General features: G+C 40.9%; 1 protein-coding gene across 1 annotated transcript; it reads left to right on the forward strand.

Annotated features, from left to right (window-relative positions):
• The first annotated feature begins 275 nt into the window (after positions 1 to 275).
• Positions 276 to 17,804, forward strand: mms22l (MMS22-like, DNA repair protein). The gene is made up of 25 exons (XM_051865441.1): positions 276 to 442; positions 786 to 991; positions 1,067 to 1,192; positions 1,285 to 1,337; positions 1,434 to 1,521; positions 1,639 to 1,816; positions 2,617 to 2,710; positions 2,816 to 2,946; positions 3,112 to 3,225; positions 3,299 to 3,475; positions 3,560 to 3,622; positions 3,781 to 3,900; positions 5,176 to 5,411; positions 8,096 to 8,605; positions 13,110 to 13,297; positions 13,560 to 13,710; positions 13,803 to 13,933; positions 14,950 to 15,089; positions 15,167 to 15,323; positions 15,452 to 15,621; positions 16,222 to 16,433; positions 16,599 to 16,765; positions 17,166 to 17,262; positions 17,348 to 17,515; positions 17,622 to 17,804. Exons 1-25 carry the CDS (start codon positions 365 to 367, stop codon positions 17,695 to 17,697), a joined length of 3,831 nt encoding a protein of 1,276 aa, XP_051721401.1. The 5' UTR covers positions 276 to 364; the 3' UTR covers positions 17,698 to 17,804.
• Positions 17,805 to 18,336: the final 532 nt, after the last annotated feature.

Genomic DNA, 18,336 nt, shown 5'->3' on the forward strand with positions numbered 1-18,336 from the left:
GTGATATACTGGTTTTTAATTAGACTGGAGTAATGTGGGACAGACCAAGGCATTTAAAAGACGTATTAATGCATCATCGCCTCTCCTATTTCTTTACTGTCAGCGTGGAGCAGCGATTTTAACGGCAATAACACATTTCTTGCATGTAATGTCAATATATTGTCGTTGTATTTGTTCCGCGTTCTTTAATACGCTTTATTACTAACAATGACAAGAGCGCGCACAATAACTTTTCAAGATTTTCAATCGTTGTTTCCAATGCAGTAATATTATTACAGTTCCTGACCACGCCCCCGAGAACTTCTGACCAATCAAAGAGTGGCTTGGATGACCGACACGTCCGTGCGCATGCGCAGTTGTTGGTATGACTGTAGCGCGGGAGAGCATTGATACACTGGCAAGGAGGTCATTCATAGACGCAGTAGTTGTCAACAGTGTTGAAGTAAGTGTTATTACAGAAGTTTTTACATTTGAAATGACTGAAATAGTTGTATCTGTTAAGAAAAATAGTTTTCTCTTTCTATTGACACAATTTCCTGGTCGATAGCTGACAATTTCGCGGCTCGAAAGAGAAGTGTTCGCTGCTGAAAATAGCAACTTAAAGCAGCCTCAGCTATTTGCTGGTCTTTTCTGGTTTAAGGTTGTCTTACAGCCTGACTTTTTTGGTTAAAATTTTTTATTAAATGGTTGTTTGATTACATTACTTGGTCTAATTTGTTGGTAAAAGTGGTTTTGTTGTATGGAGTTGCATTATTTTCATTGTCTATATTCAACACTCTTCCCAGCCAGTGGGAACAGTGTTCCACCCTGTTGACATGGAGGGTGAATTCTCGCAGTCCCTCACCCCACCTGTGTCCCCGTCTGCTCTGGATCATTATGGTGAATCTGCTCCCAGTCAGCCTCCCTGCTTCACCTGTGCTTATGAACCAGGAAGAGAAGAGACAGGACGACTGTCATCAAGTGGCTACATAAGCAGAGGAGCCCTAAAGAGGTACGTACTTAGTCCAGATGATATAATCTGTGTCAACCTGTATATTAAACTCATATCCTATTTTTCCATGATTAGGTTGTTGTTAAAGCTCGATCCAGCTCCTGCGGATTTTGAGGGGGACACGGTTGATATTTTTGACTTCCCATGGGTGACGGAAACAGCGCTGGTAGAATCTACCAAACTTCTGTTTGGCTTGTTTAGGTAGGAGTGCAGGTGTGTTGGCTCTGGAGGATTGCCATGTTGTCTGCTGAAACAGGAAGTCTGCTAATTTGACAATCTGTCTTTCCTTTCAGACAAAACGTGTTAAAACTGGAGACGCTGGTGCAGTCCAGCTCGCATGATTTTGGTAAGCATCTGGAGACAGACATGTTAAAAAAACTCGTTGCATTCCAACAATACGTTTGTCGTTGAAATATGAATAAGTATATTTTGATGGTTTCAGGTCAAGCGAGCAGTCTTCATTATGAGGCAGAGGAACTCAGACAGCAGTGTGTGCTATTCCTCAGCTATATCAAAGTCTTCATTTACAGGTACACATTTTATAGAGCTCAGTGGTTTTGCTCTGTCAGTGTCAACATGTGTTGTGGCTTGGTAGCACAAGCGTAATAATATCAGAAATAAGTTTCACATTGTGTTTTGATCTCCAGGTTTTTGGAGCCCTCACAATCCCTAGATGAAGGTCCTGTTCACCCCTTTAAAGACACAGAGGCTCAACTGCCCTCAGTCTTGGTGGAGGAGCTCTTCGGTATCACGCTGCTTATTGGACGAATCAAAAATCTGCCAGCCAATGTCCAGAGTGCTTTTACGATTCAGCATCAGGGGAAGGTACTGCAGAACATGTGTGTCATGAGATATCAAGTCCAGCTGGGCAAGATAGTTAATATAAAATTATACTTTTCAGCCTTTTGATGGTATTTTTCATAGGAATCATCATTTGACTGACAGCCATTGTTGCCAAGTTGATTAAAAATGCCGTTAATTGCATTTTTAAAAAATTATAAAATAATCAAAACCCTGTTTGTCAATAAATTTATGTTAAATCAATACAGGAAGAGTGACATTTGATCATTTTTGCTTATATGAAACAATATAACATTACATAATACCTGTAATAATCAGCAATATTTACCTCATACACTACCATTCAAAAGTTTGGGGTCGGTAATAATTTTTTAATGTTTTTGAAAGAAGTCTCTTATGCTCCCAAAGACTGCATTTATTTGATTAAAAGTACAATAAAACAGTAATATTGTGAAATATTATTACAATTTAACTTCTCTATTTTAATATATTTTAAAATTGTAATTTATTCATGTGATGGCAATTGTTTTGTTAAAAGAGACAATTTGAACGAATTTCATGTAAATTTAATCAGAAATTAACCAGAACTTTATTAGCACTTTTGAAATTTCTGTCTTAACACATTCATATTCACACTTTTGGCCTACTTTGGTAGACTTTTGGAAGGTCACTGGCCAAATACAAAGTGCTTTAAAATGAATACGATACACACTGTGTTGGTTGATTTTAAATTTGCAACAATTATATTTGATCATATTACTCACCATAGTAGTGAAAGAAAGTGGCATAAGGGAAAAGAACTAACAGTGTCACTTGCTTTACAGCTCTTTCCTCCATCTTGGCAATTATTGCATCTGCACCTGGACATTCTCTGGTCTGTTCTGGAGATCCTGCACCTGTTGGAGCAAAGAATAATGGGTATGTTGCAATAGGTGAAAATGGGGTGAGATCGTAGATCACACATGTGACCCTGAATCTGGGACTGTCATACTAATGAGTTTTGGATCTTGATGATTTCGAAAGGTCAGGTAGTTTATGCGCACCAGTTCGTGAATTTGACAGGCGAGACGCTCACAAACGTCAGTCTGTTTGAGGACCAGGTCAACAACCTGCTCTGTGATCTCATTGGTCTGGCCATGAACAAATATAATAAGGTTTGTTTTGTTTTTTTTAACAGACATAACAAACATTGTGGTGTAAAGGTTAGGAGGTAGAATCTTTTATTCTCTCTCTCTCTCTCTCTCTCTCTCTCTCTCTCTCTCTCTCTCTCTCTCTCTCTCTCTCTCTCTCTCTCTCTCTCTCTCTCTCTCTCTCTCTAGGTGAGACCAACAGAGACTCTGAACACTCATCACTATCACTGCCTCTGCACAAAGGAATTATGGATTCTTCTCATGCATTTACTGGAGCACAGGAGCAAAACCATGCACACTCAGGTTAGCACATACACATTCTGCATAGACGGTAGTTTCGTATGATTCTTAATTCTAATTTTACTTTTCAATCCAGTCTTTTTGGAGTTATGTAAATGCCCTGCTGCAGACTGTTCTGAAGGGGACGCCTCCAGGAGACCGTGACCTAGGGCTTCCCATGCACTGTAAAGATCCTGAGGGCTTCGCCTGGTGGCTGCTCACACACCTGGCCCAGATTGGGATGCACAACCGAAACGGCACTGTTCAACAGGAGGTAGATCAATACTAACTAAGTAGTATCACATGATGAGATGTTATTAATTTTGGATGAACTATAATGGTAGGTTTGTTGTTTCAGAAACAACTTGAGGATAATTGGAGTTTTGTCATTGGGCTGCTGAAGTCTAGCTGTGATCCAAAGGTGATTACAGTAATGTTACATATTCCTGTGATTATGTGTTTATTTGGTTAATATGCTCATTTATCTTGTCTGGTGTTTATGAGTTGCATTGCAGCAGATACTTTTTGTATTGTGCACACGTCTTCTGAAAGGTAAATGACAATGTGGTTACATTTCAGAAAGCTGCACAGGAAGAGCAGATACGAATGGTGGTCCATTGCTGCCTCAGCCTCAGTTTAGTGTGGGGCCCAAACGTCAGTGCTGTCACAACGCTCTGGGAATATTACAGCAAAAATCTAGTGAGTCATTGCGGCGAGATCACATTTAAGTATTATTTCAGTTATTGGAAGCATGATGTATAGTGACATCCAAAGTACAATTTTTTTCTCTATTTAAATCTGAAAATAAAAGTTAAAGTTTAGATTTACATGTAAATGGAAATAATAAATTTTAATAATTTAAATACAATTATATTATTGTATTGTAATTTTTATTGTTCATATCAGCTCATTACTGCAAGATCACATTCACAGCTAAATATTATTTTAATAACATTCAGTGAGATCCAGAAGTCTAAGTTCATATTTTTCCATTTTTAAAATATGGAAATAATAACAATAATAATAATGTTTTATTATATTATATTATATTATATTATATTATATTATATTATATTATATTATATTATGATTTTGATTTTGATGTCCATGCTGAATCAGATTGTTTTGCAGAGTTTCTAATAAACTTGAAGAATATATTCAGTATATTGAAGAGCATTTGATATAGACTTGACTTTAATGCTTTGATTAGATCAGCATATAAGACACCCTTCTATATGACTTCTAAAGGCCCTGATATACTTCAGGCAAAATTGAAGAACAAACTGGTGTGATGTCATTTCAAACAAAATCAGGCCAAAATGAATTTTGTTTGGAGTTTGTTTCGGGAGTTCAAAACTTTCCAGAAAATTTTGCTCCGGCTATGGCAATGACATTATAGGTAGATGTGGCTCTGTGGCCCCGCCGCCTTTGACATGGAAATCTTCTCCAGTTCATTTCTTCTGTTCAGTCCGTAGAGGTAAGATGTCCGCTGGTAAAAAAAAAAAAAAAAAAAACATAAATACACTTGAGAGCTGCTTTATAGTAGAAATTGAATTTGTAATTCTAACTGAAAGAGACACTGACACTGCGTTTTTATGTTTAATACTGTAAAGCTGCTTGATTTTAAGCAATCTATTGTATAAAGTGTTATATGAATGAACATGACTTGACTGGACTGGAGAGCATGTGCGAACATGTCCACATCACTATGATCAGATGCTTTCTTAACTGCTGTTTTCTCACCACTGTCATTTTTGTTGTGTTTATTTTGTTATTGAGAGGAAAACATGCAACACGTATTTACATATTCATCTAAATGCCGCTCTCAGCAGTGTGGGCGGCATTGGGATGTTCGCTAATAGTATATCGCTGGGCACGTATTTCAAACTTCTTTTTATCCCTGAGTGAAGAACTTCACTGTGAGTATATTGGGGTCTTAATTCTGTACTCTCTTCTCTTTTCATGTGCACGCAGAACGGCTCTTTCACTGTGCCATGGTTAGGAGTGTCGGGGCTGGGCAGTATCAGCAGGACTCCTCTCTGTCTGTTGCAGCAGGCTAAAAGCTGCTGTAGCCCTGCTTCTGTCGGCTCCAGCTCTCACACACAGCTCTACCGCTCAACCAACTCCTTCCATATCTTTCTGCGTATTCTGGCCCTTCACCTGAGCCAAGAACATGCTGGCGGTGCTCCCTGGAGACAGATCAAGGGCAGGTGAGAATGTCCCTTGGGACTATTTTCAAAGTTAAGATTTTGTCACCTCTGCGTGCTGATCTCAGATCTGTCGTCAATCCATTTTGCCTGGTAGGGCTCTGGTGAGAGGCTGAAACGAACAAAATTTGGATAATGAATTTTTCTGTCTGGACCGTGCTCAGCCGTGCTGTAACCGCAAAGACTAATTAGCTAACGAGCATAGCAGTTAATTCACCTTAACGCAGGCGTTCGGCTTCCAGCAATGGCGTGGCAGGGGCTGACTTGGCTGGCTTCAGGACCATCTCCTCCTCCCCACACACACATAAACACACGTGCCACACGGGGAGGTGTGGGCTGTGTGCTGATGGCACTCGGGCTTGGAGCGCGCTCGGTGGGAGGCACGGCGCACGGCGCATTAATGAGATCGGCAGGGAGTGCGTTCAAGCTCGTACTCTGGGAATGAGCAGCATCTGCTCGTGGCAGGCACAGAAAAAAAGCTGTCCATGATAAACAAACAAACAACCAGACAGACAGGCGAAAAACGCAAACAATATCTCGACAGCCTTTCGTTTCTCTTTGGCTCATTCTCTGTCTTGGGTCAGTCTCTAAAAGCTTGCGCCACACTTTCTTGCTCTGCGTCTATCTGTAGCCATGATGTGGCCCGACTCCCCGCAGCCTTGCGTGATGTGTTTTTGTCCAAACATTAAACGGATGCTCAAAGGCCTGCTTGTAGTGCAGTGTGTTTGTTATGGAACCTGCAGGGTTCTGTTTGGGCCAAACAGTCAACAGTAGAAAGAAGGGGGGGGGAGTGGAGGGGTTCAATATTGATTTCTCCTCCTGTGCTGCAGCAAATTGAGCCACACACGACAGTGCAGCTACCACTGTGTGCCTGAGTGTTTCTGACATTTAACATGGTCTTTTAAAGGCATTTCACCGTGGTGCCCGGAGGATCAAACAACACTCTCACACACAAACACGTACACACACACACAAAGAAGCAAACTTGCACACGTTGCTCACAGGCACACAGCTCTCCAGGAAGACTGAACGTTTGGAGGAGGTTAGCAATGAGTTGAGTGCTTAGGTTAGGGTGAAAGTGTTGTTGAAATGTTTGATCCTGATAGACCCCAACACCTGTTACACAGCTTTTTAAATGTATGGCAGCATTTGTGTAGTGGAAATATTATTGGAATGGATTAAATATTGATCAGTTTTGAGTCCATAAGGACACTTTGGTGTATTGTAGACATTGATTGTACATTAGAGCAGAGTATAGCCAACTGCATATCACAATACATATTTTACAACCTGAAAGTCTGGGGCAAGTCTGAAAATCTGGTATTCAAATTCTGGAAATAAACTTTTAGGATTTTCTTTTTTAATTTACATTTATTGATATTTTACACCCATTTTTATGCATTGCAAGTTGGCATGAAATGAAAATTCCCCCTGTCATTTTATGAATGTCTTATTGTGAACATTCATGCATGTTCTTTTTGTTTTGTTTTTTACCTTGTAATGCTTGATCATAATGTCATAACTCTAATATTCTAGTGAAACAACAGACTTCTATGGTGACGTATGCCAGACTTCTCCAATCATTTAGTCCGCTTAAACCCCACCTCTGTCTTACAATCAACTGCAAGCTCACATTCAGCTAACATAAATATTTATATTTCGATAGCTTCATTTTTACTAGCAGCCTCAGAATTTTAGACTCTGTACATTAAGATCAAAATTTCAACTGTTTTGCACTTTAGATGATCTGTTTGTTCAGTAATTGAACTGTAGCAAATGATATGAACATAAAATGCATAGATATAATATTGATTTGTTAAAGGATTAGTTCACTTTCAAATGAAAATTACCCCAAGCTTTACTCACCTTCAAGCCATCCTAGGTGTATATGACTTTCTTCTTTATAATGGCAGTGAGCGGGATCAATGAGTATAAGCAGAAGAAAGTGCCTCCATCCACAACCATCCATCATAAACATACTCCACACGGCTCCAGGGGTTAATAAAGGCCTTCTGAAGCGAAGCGATGCGTTTGTGTTAAAAAAAAAACTCCATTTTTAACAAGTTAAGAACTAAAATATCTAGCTTCCACCACCACCTTCCGGATTCTACTTACGAAGAAAGTGTAAAACTCTCGCAGTTCAAAAAGCTTACGCTACGTCCTACGCCTTCCCTTTTCAACTTACGGAAAAAGCTTAACTGACTCCAGTTCCATTTTTTTTTCGTAATTTGAATACGGAAGGAGGTCTGGCAGAAGCTAGATGTTTTACTTCATAACTAGTAGATATTTTAGTTCTTAACTTGTTAAATATAGATTTTTATTTTATTTATTTATTTTTTTACACAAACGCATCGCTTCGCTTCAGAAGGCCTTTATTAACCCCCCGGAGCCGTGTGGAGTATGTTTATGATGGATGGATGTGGATGGAAGCACTTTCTTCAGCTCATACTCGTCGATCCTCTCACTGCCATTATAAAGCTTGGATGCATCAGGGTAATTATGAATATATCTCTGATTGTGTTCATCAGAAAGAAGAAAGTTATATACACCTAGGATGGCTTGAGGGTGAGTAAAGCTTGGGCTAATTTTCATTTGAAAAAGTAAACTAATCCTTTAAGATAATTATAAATATCATATTAGCAGTGTTTATTCCACATCATGACCATGACTGTTTCACGTGTCCACAGACTCTACTCAAAGTTCCACCAGAGGCGGATGATGGAGCTCTCTGACACTGGCCTGCTGCACTTCCTGCTGCTCTTCCTGGTCTTGGCGCAGTGTGCAGAGTTGGAGGACGTGGCCAGCCGAGCGTGCGACTTACTCGCCATGCTGCCCGCCGACTCTACGCCCCCAGCCCTGCGTGCGCTGCAGTGGAGAGGCCAGCTGGCTCTCGTGCTGCTGTATTTGGAGAAGGGACTGGATGCTGGCGCGTTGGCGGAGCAGTTGGCTGCCTACTTCAGCCAAGCGGCCCGCGAGTTCTACCTGAAGACCACCGAGCCTTTGCGCAAGCTAGCTCTCTGGACGCCACTTAGCTCGTACCTAGAGGGGGTGAGCGAGGTGTTCGAGACGAGTCCTAATCTTACGCTGTCAGAGGAGAGGCTTCTGAACGAGGGCTTTGGACTGCTGCTGCCTGCCTGCCGCCAGTCAGAGCTCAGCTCAGCTTTGGGCTTCCTGCAGACGGTGCTGGCGCAATTACGGTGAGAGTACACACACGTTAAGATGTGGCATTTCCTCGAACACACAAACACACAGTGATCCTAGAAGCTTATACATATGGCACCCTGGCCCCCACGCAGCTCAAATCTCTCCCCTGCATCACTTGTATGTTGACAATGGCTTGATTGTGCCGTAGTTACAACGCAGTGTGGAGATAAGCTTATCCATTGTGCACAGAGCCCCTGTAAGGTCCCCTGTGCATCTCTAGGGGCCTGCGGCACCCGGGTCAGCCCGTACAGGTGCTGGAAGAGAGCTGTGTTGAGTTTCAGCCCATGGGTCCGGTCCTGGATGGAGACGGCTGAGTGTGGACTGAGCTGAAGGGAGGGACGAGTTCATGGCAGGGACATCGGTGTGCCTTACACGGCTAACAGTGTCAGAGGTGGCTAGGGTGCGATCAAGTAAGGTGTCCGAGTTTGAGAGCGCACGCACACACACACAGTCCTCCAAGGTAAAGAATCCACTGCTTAAGTGTCCACTATTCTCATTTTACCTATCTAACTCTGAATTACTTTAACGCTACTAATTCCCACAATTTCCAGGCAGGGTCTCAAGGTGGGGGGGCCACTCATTTGCACATTAATGGCGATAAAACTCAGGAGAGCAAGTTTTTCCCGAACGGGCTCACGTTGGCATGAAGATCCCGCTGACCCAGTTTAAAGGGACAGGGCGCACTTCAACGTGTCCTTACAAATTACTCTTAATTTCACCGTGTTTCTGTTGTATCGCTTTTATTAATGCGTTTTCACTGACACAATTAATGCGTTATTATGTGGACTGGTAAATTGAACCTTGGCTTCATTACGGCTGTTAGGTTGGAGGCGGCATGTGCAAGCCTTACGTGAATTAGCAAGCACGCGGCTACAGGGCGATGTAAGGCAGACTGTAACTGACGGATGATTCACGCAGATAACACAGGCCAGGCTCTAGTCACGCTCTAATTCTCCTCATCGCATTCCCTGCCACGATCCTCTATGTGTGTGGGCAGTGAGATCGCAATGGTGACCCCTGCAGCACGGTGGCGCCTTTGCCAAGTGACTAATCGAGTTCTCGCCAATCGATTAATCTGGTTCCTTCCCACTGCGCTTTCAACCGTGCGCCCCATCTCCCCTCAGGAAAACGGAGAGCCTGGTGACACTGAGGCCAAGAAGGGAGGTGGTGAGCATTATCTCTGTGTTTCTCTGTTTCTGTTCAACACAGCAGGGGCTGTTTGTCAGACTCATTTAAGAACACAAACCAGTTTTTACTTGCCTTAAAATAGAGTTAAGTTACATCACAGCCATGAACTATTATTTGCTACTTGCTAGCCACTTGCAGGTGGTATTAGTGGGCCAGACATTTGTTTGGATAAAAATTTGCGTAGTGCAACATGAGGAAGAGAATGACATTTTAAATGATTTTTGCCAATGTTTAGGAGTACATTTGCATAAGGGTTTTCAGAGATTGTAAATAATTAAGAAAAATTGAAAATACATCTGAAGTGTTAATCATTTTAAATTAACATTATTTTCAAGTTAATATTTAAATTTCTTCTGGTTTTTGTACAATGATAACATAAATACTTATTACTTAATTTAAACAATATGTTGTAATATCACACTTACTATTTTTTCATACAAAATACACTACCATTCAAAAGAAAGAAATTAGTAGTTTTATTGAGCAAGAATGCAATTAAAATTAATTAAAAATGACAATAAAGACATTTGTAATGTTACAAAAGATTTCTGTTTCAAATAAATGTGCTGTTGAACTTTCTATTTATCAAAGAATCCTGAAAAAATGTATCACAGTCTACATAAAAATATTAAGCAGCTCAACTTTTTCAACTGATAATAATAAGAAATGTTTCTTGAGCATCAAATCAGCACATTAGAATGATTTGAAACCAATGATCTAGGATATAGATGGCCTCAAAACTAACACAACCTGAATTTTGATTTCAAGAGATCTTTGAATTCTGCATTAAAAACTTAGCTAGGATGCATTTAGCTGTTAATTAATATTCAGCATGCCTGAATTACATTAATTGTATAGAAATGTTCCCTAGAGCAAATGGAACCTAGAGCCCTACTGATGGGAATTTCATTCAATAACTCTTCAGTATTCAGTTTACCATTGTTGAAATGTTGAAGTTGAAAGACTAAAACTTTCAAGACTCAATTAAATGGTTTGACGGATGCTTGTGTTGACGTATTTACTATTGAAATGGAAAGCAAAATGTTTTCATCTGCTTTAAGGAGCACACTAGCATATAGATTAGCCTTAAAGCTTATAGACATAGATTAAAAGCCACAAAACTTTGATTCTGTGATCCTTACCCCACTCTAGTATACCTACTTACTATTTTGAAAGGCATATTAGCCGATACTATAACATATGCATGGTCAGAAATAAGTACTATTGCTTAATGTCACAGTGAAGGACGTGGTCCTCCATCAACGCGGGGTGTGTGTTGAGCGATACCGAGATATCAGAGCTTTCGCGCTGTGTCAGATGGCGTGCTCACGATGCTTATCTGAGTGTGTGATTTCGTGTGTCAGTTTACACGAGGGCGCCCGGCATGATCGTGTAAGTCTGTGTGTACGTTGTAGAGGTGTGTGTTCAAAATCGGTGCTGCAGTCCGGGGAGAGATTAAACGAGTGTTCAGATGGTATGGGGTGTGTGCGTGTAAGACGCCGCAGTGAGGGGATTAAGTGGGGTCTCTGACGATGTCTTGTACAATGAGGGTTGATGGGTGTGAAAGGCCCATTCCGCCGCGGTAACGAAGCTAATGAATTCACTCTCTAATCGATTGTCTCAGCTCTCCGTGGATTAGATGCAACCTTGCTGGAAGGCGCAAAGGTGTGTGCATGTGCGCGCACACGTGACGCTCACCCCGGCCCTTTTCTGGCGCTCTCGCTTTCATCGCTGAGAATGACAGGACAGGAGGATCATCTCCAGTCTAAATGAGATTACAGCCCCTTCAGCTGCTTATCTGAGCTAATGCCAGCCGCTGCAGAGCCAGACTCGTGCTCTCAGCCTCCCATTCAGACCCAGCCTCACAGCTACTGCCAGGCCATGGAGGAACCGCTTGCCCCACACCAGCGCACACCGTCTAATCCCTCTGTCCAGAGAGATGAGGAGAATTCACAGAGAAAGAGAGGGCAGAGGGGGACGGAGATAATACAGAAAGTGAGAAAGCCAGCAGTCAAATTTAAGAAGGCTGTAATAAGGATGAATCTGGAAAGATGAGATGGGGGAATTAAACATAAGAACTTTTGTGAGATTCACTGAATTTAAGAAGAGAGGGACAATTATTTTCAAGCTCTTCATGCTTGTTTTTAGTCTGCAAGAAAAAAAAAAAAGTTAATGCCACTACGATAAATTTCAAACTTGTTTCAAATCTGGCCCAACAGCCGTCAGGTGTGTGTTCTGCCCTGATTATGGGGAAAAAATGGGAATGGCAGTGGGACAAACATCAAACTGCTCCCCACATCTGCCCAATCATTATCTCATATATCTTTTTTTTATATTTATTTTTATTTTTAAGCTCCTCTTTTTCTTTGTAACATAAAAGCAGTTGGAAACCCTTCTTCAATGTTTGTTGACATGTCATCAAGAATTGTTTCTCATGCTGCTATTGAGCAAATTTTTGTAAGAACAAATTTGGTGTTTGGAACCAAGGAGGTCGAGAACAGTGCGGTGTCCAGATTTGCTGTTTTGGAAGGCATATTTCAAAAATATATATTTTTACATAAAATATTTATATATATTATTACATATAAATGTTATTTAAATAATTTATATAATAAATATAGTTATATTTATGATTCTTATATAATACACGTGTAGTACAGAAGTTAGAAATACTTTCAAAAATATTTTTTTCAGGTCAGGAAGGACATTAAATTGATCAAAAGTAACACATTTATAATATTACAAAAGATTTCTATTTCAAATAAATGCTGTTGTTTTGAACTTTCTATTTATCAAAGGATCCTGGAAAATAATGTATCACGGTTTCAACTAAAGTATTAAGCAGTACAACTGTTTTCAACATTGATGATGATAATAAGAAATGTTTCGTTATCGTCAAATCAGCACATTTTAATGATTTCTGAATGATCATATGACACTGAGGCCTGAAAATTCTGCTTTTCCATAGGAATAAATTACAAACCGCTAATTAAATTTCATTTTACAATATATTTTTATCAAATAAATGCAGCCTCGGTGAGCATAAGAACCTTCTTTCAGACACATTAAAATAATCCTACTGACCACAAACTTTTGAATGGTAGTTTATTTAGAATGTTATATCAGCTATCAGTTCATTATAAATTATTATTTTTAAGGTTTTCAGTACATTTTTATTTTTTTTCTTCCCCATTTTGTTGTTTCTGGAGGAATTAGTTGTGTGAAGTGCTCACCAACACTGCAGCCAAGAAACTGCAAGTCTTGAAGTGTGCACTTAGCATTAATCTGTCTCTCTGTTTCTCTTTTTAGGAGAGTTCACCAGCGCTGTGGTCAGCCGTCTCACTCTGTAGACTCTCCTGGTTGGGTTCCTCTCCCCAGCGTGGCTAAAGAGCGCCACCAAGCGGTGGCAGCAGCGCTCTGGTCCCACTTCTTCCCCTTCCTGTGCAGCATGAGGCTTTCCCAGACCCCCCCGCCACAGCTCGCAGACGCCGCAGCAGGTCAGGGAAACAGAGAAAATGAACTCTTGTTCTCTCAGGGACTCTCTTTGCATGGCTGCCTTTTCTCTGTGGGCTATGCTTTAAAAGAGCTGAATAGAAGGGAATTTTGTGCATGTGCAGCCGTTCTGATGCACACATCCACGACAACTCATCAGTGTGTTTTTTTTTTTTTTTTTTTTTTTTTGGTGGGGCGGGTCTTTCTTGTTCGAGACTTAGAAATGTGGGAATGAATGTGTAAAATCTAATAGTATTTTGTTATTAGGCTTCACACTTTTGGCATTAGACATGCCTGGCTCTGCCCCTCAAAACCTACAACCCCACCCCATCCAGTCCATTATGCAGAGCTTCGGCTGGGATGAGATGCTCCACCCCCTGCTGGTAACCCACTATCTAAATCATCTGCTGCAAAATGGGTGAGTGTCTTTTCTCCATTTACTCTTTCTTCCTGTGTGTAGTTAAACTGGTTCTACTGTGAGTGTGAGTTCAATTTTCTTCTCTCTCACAGAGAGCTTGTCAGTTGGGTCAGCTGTGGGCCAGGCTCAGGTTCGGCCCAGGCTTTGTGTGTGCGTGCCTGGATCCGCTGTGTTCTACAACAGTACCTCCATAAAAGCCAAGATGCCCCAGATACAAGAGCAGGTACAAAGATCTCATCAAGTCATACCGGGCATGGTATCACATGTAGTTAAAGAGATAAATCACGTAAAAATAAAAAATTCTGTTATTTACTCAACGTCATGTCATTCTAAACCTGTATGACTTTCTGGTTTTGGTTTTGGTAAAAACAACCTGATGTATAATAAATTAACAATGAAATTGTGGCTATCCTGCACTTAACATTTCAAAGTCCCTTTCAAGGAAAGTCAGCAGACATATTTGTAACTCTCAGAGGCAGCTATTTTAGGCATGCAAGACCAACTCGTATCCACTTAAATGGGAAAATACTGAAATCTCATAAACTCACATTTAAATAACATTTTAAATCAGCAACAAAACCTGACATGAATTGTTGTTTTTTACACCCAAATAGTGGATAAACAGAATATATTTCAGATCCAGCCAATGCGCATATGCAGTCCTGAGCGTCTCAGGACACTGTTTCTATGGAAACCAGAGCATCTAACAGCAGCTGCAGTGATGCGATGACTTTGACAATTGGCGATAACCAATTTTCCCCATTCATAGTAATAAGAGTGAACCATCTTGCAGTCCGGTAGTGGTTTTCCTGATGTTTTATGACTGTTGGCAAACCAATGTAAAAGATGAATTTCCTACTGGACTGTATGGAACACAAGAGCAATGGCAGCCGGCACAATTTTACTGTTAAAATTGCTTAAATATCATGTTTTGCACCAAAACCGACTGGAGCGAGTCTCAGATACTTTTTGTTGACACTATTAGGCCTTTATTAATATACTGCAATCAAATTCACCCAACCAGATATTCATTAAATTATCTCAGAAGAAAAAAAATCCACAGGAAAAAAAGGAAAGCCATATAGGTTTGGAACAACGTGCGTAATAAATTCTGATTAATTTTTCATTTTTGAGCAAATTATCCCTTCAACCCCAAGTTGCTCACAAATTGTAGCGAATCGGTATTTTTAATATGATTTGGGTGTGTCAGAGTGAGCAGCTGTGGTATCGTGTGTACAGGCAGAAGTCTGGATGAACAGCTGGCCGAGTTAACCAGACAGGTCCTACGGCTTCCAGAAGTGGAGTCTGTGCTGCAGAGAGCAGGCCTACATCCTGCTGCTGTCAAAGATCCCAAACCTGCAATGGCTGTGTTCATCAAGGTACACACACTCAAACCAGAAGCTTTAATATATAAGCCATGCTGCATTGCCAACACTGTGTATTTGTGCTTTACTAGGCTGTGGGTCGATCATACTGTGAGCTCCAGATCCTCTCTGAGCGTTCTTCAATGGTGTCTCGAGCACTGGAGTATGTTGGAGACATCCTCAAATACATCAAGCCTTACCTTCTGAACAAGAGCCGGGAGGGTCTACAGCTGGCATACTGGACCATAGGTCTGTGCTCTTTGACACAATGTACTCTGTCTCTTCTTGTGAAATGCGTCTTATGACTGAAGTAAAATGGGTTGCAAACAGCACTTCATGTTTACTCTAAGTTTATGGTGTTTTTGTGCATTTTTCAGGCAGCTTGGTTAAGCACTGGAGTCACCTGTTGGTAACCTCAAGAGCCCAGCAATTGCTCTTCCGCATTGTAGATGTGCTCTTACTGCCCCACGCTCTAATCCAGCAGGACAGTGGTACACACACTCAAATGCTGTCGGCCCTCAAAGACAGTCTGCCTCTGTTCCTGCAGGTTAGCCCACCTCCTTCACATACTGTGCAAATCTGTGTTTAGACTGCTGAAAGTATATCCAAAGGTCATTTCAGGATTGTAGAAAATGGGGGATAAGTGTCAATTCCCTGACTTTCATAAGTACATAGTTCTATCATCAAACTCTAGATGGTGCAGGCTTAACACAAGCTGAAGATAATTACAGCATTAAATACTTGGCACAAGCTGATTGGTCCATGTCACATCTGCAGCCAATGAGCTTGTTGCTCACACATTTAAATGGCTGGTTACATTCACTATAGCAGTTTGCAGCATGCTTCAGAGTTCCTCTAAAACCCTCCACCTTCCCCAGCTCCACCTGTATAGATCTGCTATGGGTTATTGATATATGCTATTTGTGCAGCAGCACTATGTCTTACTCGCAGCAGCGTATCGGCGTATGTATTGGCAGTAGCAAGTTCCTGTACTTGCTCTGCAGCAGCAGCAATAATCTACAGAAGCAGTGTAGCAAATCTATTCCACGAAGACCAAATACATTAACATTGTCATATCCATTACCATGCTGACAATCTTCTGAGAGTTATCATCATGATAGAACTAATATTTTATTGCCATCTTCAGGGTTTGTCCATGGCGGTGAGTGTGTCCCATTCTCAGGGGGCGTACCTGAAGCAGCAGCTGCACAGAGTCATTTCCCAGTACCTGAGCCGCTTCCTCCCAGCCTCGCCCTCTACTGGAGCGGTGGTCAATCATCCTGTCCTGCTGGCAGCCTGCGAATCAACAGCCACCCAGCAGGGGGAAAGACTCAGAAGGAGCATTCTGCACGTGCTGAGGTATGAGTCTTTTCTCTCTGTTTACATGATTTCATATTTATACCTAAATAATTAACAATAAATAAATCCTATGTAGCTTCTTATATAGTCTTATGGAAGATGTCCAACCTTTCAGAAATAACTTCACACTAGTGTTACAATGAATACAATTTTCTGTCTCTGCAGAGATAACTTCCTCCAGTTTAAAGGTGTTGCTCCTCCCCCTCGACTCGCTGTCGTTCTCTCTTTCCTGTTGGAGCTGCTGAAAAGGAACAGCGACCGAGATCCTTCCTTACTCACGATACCCCTTCCTTTGGTGCTACGCTCACTGATGCTGGTCAACGAGCCACAAGGTAGGCAAGGCCAAACCATATAAAGGCCCGTTCACACCAAAAACGATAGATTATTAACTTGCGCTGAAGTCCTGTTCTGTCAACATAACTGCATATATATATATATATATATATATGTATGTATATGTATGTGTTTTTGAAAGAAACCCAAACCCCAAAATCTTTTTTTTCCCCCTTTTATATGGTTACCCACCAGGCCTAATATGAACAGTAATAATATGAAGTCCTGAAACTTATTTTACCAAAACATTAATAAAACAAGCAGTGAGACATTGCTAAAACATTGTAACCCAACAATTAGAGAGATCATCTTTAAAAAAGACCCCCTAACTGCTGCTAAAAATTAAAATGGAATATATTTCATTGTTATTTAATCAGTTCCCTGTTGTTTTTACCTCAGTAAAGAGGCTGAGCACAGAGGTCACGCAGCTTATTGTTGAGAGGTGCACCGCTGCAGTAGGAGAGCAGCCATGTGAACACACCACTGCTATTCTACGGTAAGGTAGCCACAGTACTCTGTGCTGTTTTAGAGACTGTACTCTCACTCTGAGTTACCTTTTCTTCTCTTTTTTTCTTTCCCAGGGCCTTCGTGGAAGAGAATGAAGGCGTATATGACCAGCAAGTGTATAATGTTCTAGAAGTTGTAGCCGTCCTTCACCCCTCCACAGTGACGGCTCTTATTCCCTTTCTGTCCCTGAGCCTTAGAAAGACAGAGTGCAAGAGAGGTCTGGGAAAGAATACATCACTCAGGTACAGAAAAAGCAACCTACATGTCAGCTGAGAACAGAGAAGAAACCTAACGCTAAAACCAGTGCTATCCATTTTTTCAACTTAAAAATCTCTTCTACTGTTTTAGGAATGGCTATAGGAGGTTGTTGGCCCTGCTTGGAGACGGAGGGCAGGCTGAGATGATTAGTTTAGAGGAAGACTGACTTCAGTGCATGCATCAACTCTCAATCCTCTGATGTAAACGTTGTACATGATGTGGACTCGATAGTGGATTCATGTGTGGATATTGTGAATAAACTTTGTTTGAATACCCTTGTGTTTGTGTTCTGACATCTGCCTTAGTAATACAGTGCTTTGGTTAGGGTGCTGATCAGAAATTAAAGGTCATTTGGTGCAAAATGCTGGCAAAATTTAAGATATGGGTGCAAAAAAAATGCCCCAGTATGAGTTAAAACTTAGTTGAGCAATATCACACAAGCCTGTTTTTCCTGAATATCAGCACAATTGCAAATGTGTTGTTGATTTTATAAAACAGTTTAATAAACAAGAAGCTAATATTAAATGACTTAGATTTTAGAGACAGTATTGTCTGTTTTTGCTCAGTTTCTCCAAAGAAAGTATTCCCAAACAAATCCACAGCAAAACCGTTTTCACAAAAAGACATGGATTTTATTAATCAACTTCGAGATAAATAAAGCTCACGATTAATCAGAAAATACCCAGCCCCGTTTCTTCCAGTTGCATCTACAGTGAGATGTCGTATGGTCTACCATTACAAACAGCTCTTCTGGACAGTCCACTTTTCTGACAACTGAACTAGTAATCAAAATCAGTCACGAAAC

The sequence above is a fragment of the Ctenopharyngodon idella genome, chromosome 16, assembly GCF_019924925.1.
Source record: "Ctenopharyngodon idella isolate HZGC_01 chromosome 16, HZGC01, whole genome shotgun sequence".
Lineage (NCBI taxonomy): Eukaryota > Metazoa > Chordata > Actinopteri > Cypriniformes > Xenocyprididae > Ctenopharyngodon > Ctenopharyngodon idella.